This window comes from Myotis brandtii, unplaced genomic scaffold (genome assembly GCF_000412655.1).
Source record: "Myotis brandtii unplaced genomic scaffold, ASM41265v1 scaffold15, whole genome shotgun sequence".
NCBI classification, from domain to species: Eukaryota; Metazoa; Chordata; class Mammalia; order Chiroptera; family Vespertilionidae; genus Myotis; species Myotis brandtii.
Window position 1 is genome coordinate 1,621,613 of NW_005355410.1, and position 6,587 is coordinate 1,628,199.

Consider the following 6,587-nt stretch of genomic DNA (forward strand, 5'->3'; position numbering starts at 1 on the left):
TTGGGTTGTTTAAGACTTGGAAGAAGACTGACAAGCAATGATAGCGAGCATAGCTATAAACATAGTGGATGGAGTGCACAAGGAGCCTTGTTCCTGTAGAAGGTTGCTGGCCTCTTCAGTCAAGGGATTTCAGCTGTCCTCAAGTCGGTGGTTTGGTTGTCCTTGTTGATCTGGCTAGCGGGTGGCGTCATTGGCGACGGGCTTCCTGAAGCGTCAGCGAGTTGAAGGGCTGCATCAAAGGGTCCATCAGGGCCACGCTTAATGGTGGTGTCGGTGTCCGGGGAGGAGTCAGCTGTGCCCTCTGGGTCGGCTAGGGGAATCCTGTTCGGGCGCCATATGTTGGGGTCCTGCCCCAGCAGGTCCAGGGGTTCCCAAAGATGTGGACGGAGTCAGCGAAGAAGGAATGACACGGAGGCAGCGTTCAGTTGATCATCATAGCGAGATTCTCCAGCCAGGTTCTCTAGCCAGGTTCTCCAGCCAAGTTCTGTCTAGGTTCTCTTGCCATGTTCTCTCGCTAGGTTCTCCAGCCAGGTTCTCAGGAGTTTTTCTTTTTAATTTCTTAACCTTTTACATTTTTCTCCACATAAAATATACTCTGAATATTCTCATTATACATCATATCCTAATTATAGCAACATTAAAAATCTTTTGATGGGAACCAAGTCAGGCTAAAGATCATCTTTCCCTTTTTGCTATAAGTCACAGTTCTCTTGCTGATAGTAATCTTGTGCACTCCATCCACTAAGATTATTAAGATGTTAAGCTTCTCATTGTGCACTACACTTTCCCTTTTTCTTTATTTGAATTTTAAGTTTCACTTCTTATGCCTCAGATAAGAAACCAGCCAATTCTAGAGCGTAAAACTAGTTAATCTGAAATTACTGCTATTCTAAGTGGAAATGTAATTTAATACTGTGTATCTCCACAATAGTCTAGAAGCCACAGTACTGATAATTTTGTCATATTTCAAGATTATTTTAAAGTCACACCTTTTATATGTGCAGAATGAACATAGTTCTTGGTCCAGTCAGTCTCACATCCATAATTTGATACATCTTGTTTCAGTAACAGATCCTCTCTTTTCACTATTCTTCAGTCCTCAAATTAAAAGAATAGTAACAGAATGAGAATGTAAAGATGCTGTCTTAGCCAACCGGGGCTACTATTACAAAATACCGTGGACTACTAATAAGTGGGTTAAAAATAGACATTTATTTTTCATAGATCTAGAGACTAGAATCCAAGGTCTAGGTGCCAGGCAGATTTGGTTCCACTTCAGGACTCATAGATGGCTGTCTTTTCAATGTGTCCTCACATGAAGGGGAGAAATAGAAAGGGGTGTCTGGTCTCTTTCTTTTCTAGTAAGGACACTAATCCAGTCATGGGAACCCCATCCTTAGGACCTCATCTAAGCCTAATTACTCCTGAAGGCCCCACCTCCAAATACCATCATATTGGGGGTTGGTGTTTCAACATAAAAATTGAGAGACACAAACATTCAGTGTATAACAAGTGCTTAAATTAAACCAATTTTCATAAACTATTTTTCCCTAAAGGATTGGTAAGAAGAAAAATATGGTTAAAAGCTGAAACCATAACTTGACAACACATTGGTGCTCTGACCTTAATATGATTGCTCGATTATTCAAAGTTTGAACTAAAAAATTTGTTTCCACCAAATTTGAATAATAATTATTGTAAGCACTGAAGGTAATTCTAAAATACTTTGACTGGAACTTCAGAATGTTTTTTGAGTAAACATCTAGCCCTCTAAATGATTTGAAGAATATGATATTTATCTGGGTATGTGATATCTAGAATGTTATTTTTTAAATATTAGTCCTGTTTTTAATTATTGCACAAATGTTTGTATTCCAGCTCTTCATTATGCACACATTTTGCATATTCATTGTAGACAGGGCCCAGGTCATAATAGATAGTAGGAGTGACTCAGTATGTTATTTCTTTGGCATTAATGAAAGAAGATGATTTTAAAAGGTGTATAAAATGCCTTAGTTAAACCAAGACTTACAGACTAAATCTCATTTTGTGCTGTCCAAGACTGAAGTCAGATTATTTAATATGCAACTATATAGACAGTACGTTCTTTCCTTAACCCTAGCAATTTTTCCCCATTCTAGATGTCAACTCAGGCAGGGCAGACTAGGTTTGACTTAAGTTTTTCCCTTTCCCACCTTGAAGTGTAGGCATTCTCACAGCTGCTTTCTATCTAGATCTTACCAGTATGTTTTTTCTTTAGCTCTTTGTGGGTTACCCCCTCCAAGTACCTACTCACACTGTCAGAGATTACCTCTAATAAAAGTGAATTCCATATTTTAAGTAAGTTTACACCATCTGTGCTCAGGGAGAATGTTACCTTGCATCCAAAGCTTGGGAGAAAGGCAGTGCATATCTCCTCTAGAACTGTTCCTTCGAGCTGATTTAAAAATCCATCAAATCTTTAAAAACCAACTTATTATTTTATAGCAGTGTGAATTAAAATTTATCCTAGAATTATTCACACTCAGCTTTTTTACATGCAGTTATTTTTGTTTTATTTTGAAAAAAATATATTTTCTTTTGGCTAGAAATGAAGGCCTCTTAAACTTATTTTTTATTAAATGTTATTTTTCCTTATAGGTCTACTTCCCCTGCAGGACAGCATCATTCTCCTATGTCTTCTAGACATCACTCATCTTCCTCACAGTCAGGATCATCTATTCAAAGACATTCTCTTTCTCCTCGTCGAAAAAGAACTCCTTCACCATCTTATCAGAGGACAATAACTCCACCTTTACGACGTTCTGCTTCGCCTTATCCTTCACATTCCCTGTCTTCTCCTCAGAGAAAGCAGAGTCCTCCAAGACATCGCTCTCCAGTGCGAGAGAAAGGGAGGCATGATCATGAACGAACTTCACAGTCTCATGATCGGCGTCATGAAAGGAGGGAAGGTATGCACTGTATTTTATCTGGATTTTTAAAAGTCACTTAAGTAGATTTTTTAACTTAAACTTGGACATTCAGATTTATTATTATAATAAGGGATAGAAGAGAACTCTGTTATATTAAGTCTTCTGTAACACACAGAGGAGAGGTCTTGAGGACAATAGGAGGTGCTTAATGGCATGGGCATGTAAACTGTTAGCATGTGTATTAGTTAGTTATATGTATACTAAGTTGTTGCTTTCTTTAAGAAGTTTTACTTGAGTACTCTCAAGTTCTAGAAATTTTTGGTCATCTTATTTTTAGCGCACCCTCCTAATTGCTGAGTTAATTCTTTTAAAAAATAAAGAGGTGAAGGAATGAGAAGTAGCCAACCACAGGGCAGAGTTTGAAAGCATCAGAAGTGTTTTAATAAAGAGGTGAGAGTAGGGGGAGCATTCAAAGGATCAGTGCAAAACAAGTGATAGTTTTCCAGGTATAACTCAAGAAAGAAGTAAACAAAGCAGTTTCCTTTCTTAGATACCTGAGAATTAAGTTAACTTTGAATTTGCTACACCCTGTTCAAGCTGAGATGCTATCATTACCTGACAATACAGTGTAATATCTCTCATCTAATATCTCTGTAATTGTCTAAGCTTCTTATCCTTGTTTATTTACCTTGACAAAGTTTTTCCCTAACTTCTCCTCAGTTAGTTTTAACATAATGAGTACTCAGAAAATACTTGCTTACTTGCAACATTTCTGTTTCATATGCATTTTCAAAGGCTGTTTATGAGTACAGTATAGCAGTCTCCCATGAAACATGTTGAATTTAGTTATTCTCTTCCTATCAACATTGCAAGCAATAATTAATCAAGTTTTTTTATTCAAGAAAATAATGGATACATAAGTAGAGACTGGAGAGAGCACCTATTTTATAGAATTATCCCTGTGTACATGATTTTTGGAATGAGATCAGTACATTAGTATTTTAATAAGATATTTAACAACTAGAATTGATTAGGAATATAGTATTTCTTTAGTGACTACTTACTGAATGGAAACTCTTTATTTCAAAACATAATTATTAAACACACTAATGAAGAGGAATAGTATGCAGTTGATTATTTGGGGGATTGCTTTCTTGTGGTAAGAGTGGCTTATGTTATAGGAAGAATCCATATGTGTTTAGCTTCTTTGTAAAGAGGACATTTCTTTAACCTTCCATACATGAGTGTAGCAGATGTTTGTTCCTCTCTATTTAGATGTCATTTTCTGAAATAAGAATAATTTTAGTGGAAGAATGAAAAGGGAGGTAAAAAACAAAATATAGTAATTAGATGTATTTGTACAGACAGATGGGGAGCGTCATGAAAAAAAATATTAAGTGAACATATTTTTAGGCATAGTTGGTATTGGAAGAGGACTAGAAGTAATAGATGTTTACAAGAAGGGATGGAGACATATCAAATCCTTGCCTTTGCTGTCCAGCTTACTAACTGTAGGCCACTGTAAAGTCTTTAATGCCATTTGAGGTGGTCATGAGTGGTCTACCGGTCATCTGACCTAATATTTGGTAGAGATGATTAAAGTAACTGTGTGCCTCTGCATCACAAAGTGATTTCTTAAAAGTAAGCCACTAATTATATGAGATCAATTTATTTGTTTCAATTGTCTAAGAAATAAGTATGGGTAAATTGGAGCAGGGGAAGATCTTATTTAGAGTTTATTCAATAAAAAACAATTATCTAAGCCAGTGGTTCTCAACCTTGGCTGCACATTAGAATCACATGGGAATCTTTTTAAAATCCTGATTTCTGGGCCTCATCCTTCGGAAATTCTGTTTCTTTGTTACTAATTTTGTGGCCTTACCCCTTAACAAAGAAACAGAATTTCCAGAGGGTGAGGCCCAGAAATCAGGATTTTAAAAAGATTCCCATGTGATTCTAATGTGCAGCCAAGGTTGAGAACCACTGATAAGCATTAGTAAAAAATTACCTTTGGAATTTTAGCTTTTGGATGGATTTAATTTTCTTACTTGACCATATTTTCTCCTTTTATTTTCTTCAAAGAACATGAATTATCATTGTAATAGAATTTTTAAAGTTCCATATTAAATATATTGGGGGTTTTCATTTCCAAAATTGCATTACAGAGACTAGAGGCAAAAGGGATAGAGAAAAGGACACAAGAGATGAACGAGAGTATGAACAGGATCAGAGCTCTTCTAGAGACCACAGAGAAGACAGAGAACCTCGAGATGTCCGGGATCGAAGAGATGCCAGAGATACTAGAGACCGGAGGGAACTAAGAGACTCCAGAGACATTCGGGACTCCAGGGAGATGAGAGATTATAGCAGAGATAACAAGGAGAGCCGTGATCCCAGAGATTCTCGGTCTACTCGTGATGCCCATGACTACAGGGACCGTGAAAGTCGAGATGCTCATCGAAAGGAAGATACATATCCAGAAGAATCCAGAAGTTATGGCAGAAACCATTTGAGAGAAGAAAGTTCTCGTACTGAATTAAGGAATGATTCCAGAAGTGAGTCTCGAGGTGAAATTAGGAATGACCGGATGGGCAGAAGTAGGGGAAGAGGTCCAGAGTTACCTGAAAAGGGTAAGGTTTTTAACTTGTCAGTCGACTGTATCTTGTATATTTATATAGAAATTATTAAATCTCCTAAGATTTCTTTTCTAAATATATTATTTTTACATCTAAAGTAATTTTCAATTAATTAACTCTTAATTCTGAATAGAAATTGTGAGCTAAAGTAGCAAAAGATAAGTTGAGCCTGACCTAGACCCCCAGTTTGAATTATATCATGCCTAAAATCTTAATTAATGTGAAACACTAAGAAAATTGTTCTCAGGAGAAAAAAAAGGCAAAAGGAAATAATTTCTATACATATATTTAATTTCAAAATGATCATTAAAATGGGATTAAATGGTGGGCTTTCAAAACTGGTAGTGTCAGAAATGACTGATTTGTGTATTCTTCAGTATTTGTACTTGCTTCAAAATACCTCAGATCATCACATATCAGGATTTTGAGCCATTTTTCTTATCTTCCCCTATAAAAGCATTTGTCATACCATAAAACTACTACCTACATGTATTTGACTATCTCCAAACTGCTTGGAATGGATTAGCTTTGTCTTCCTCCACCATCCTTTCTCCCTTCCCCAAAACACTGCTGCACAGCCTGATCACTCAGTCTTTTCATTGGTCTGTTGGTCTCTCTTGGTCAATATTACAGCTTCACATTAAGCTGAAGGCCCCTCACCTTCTTCTTCATAGTTGTCTTGGGTTTTCTTAGCCCTTTGCTTTTTCATTTACACTTTGTAAATGTAAATAAAAATACCCATTTATTAAAAACACACACACCTATATACTGCTCTATACCCCGCTGTTTTCACTTAAAATATATATTGGAGATAATTCCATATTATTCAGTTTGGTAAACAGCCACCGCCTTTTTTTCTGGTGCATAGTGTTTATTTAATAGGATAGACCATCTATCCTATCTGATAATAGACAAACATGGTAATTAACCGTACCTCCGACACGCTTCCCATTGGCTAATCAGGGCGATATGCAAATTAACTGCCAACCAAGATGGCAGCCGGCAGCCAGGCAGCTGAAGCGAACAGGAGGCTTGCTTG

The 6,587-nt window shown here is 36.8% G+C and overlaps 1 protein-coding gene across 11 annotated transcripts in view; it reads left to right on the forward strand.

Annotated features, from left to right (window-relative positions):
• Positions 1 to 6,587, forward strand: part of ZC3H13 (zinc finger CCCH-type containing 13) — a 135,337-nt gene that overhangs the window by 76,601 nt on the left and 52,149 nt on the right. For all 11 annotated transcript variants that reach the window (XM_014535748.1, XM_014535742.1, XM_014535744.1 and 8 more), the window contains 2 exons: positions 2,641 to 2,951; positions 5,078 to 5,542. In XM_014535748.1, the coding sequence (XP_014391234.1) occupies positions 2,675 to 2,951; positions 5,078 to 5,542 (742 nt within the window). In that variant the 5' untranslated portion in view covers positions 2,641 to 2,674. The remainder of the gene's footprint in view (positions 1 to 2,640; positions 2,952 to 5,077; positions 5,543 to 6,587) is intronic.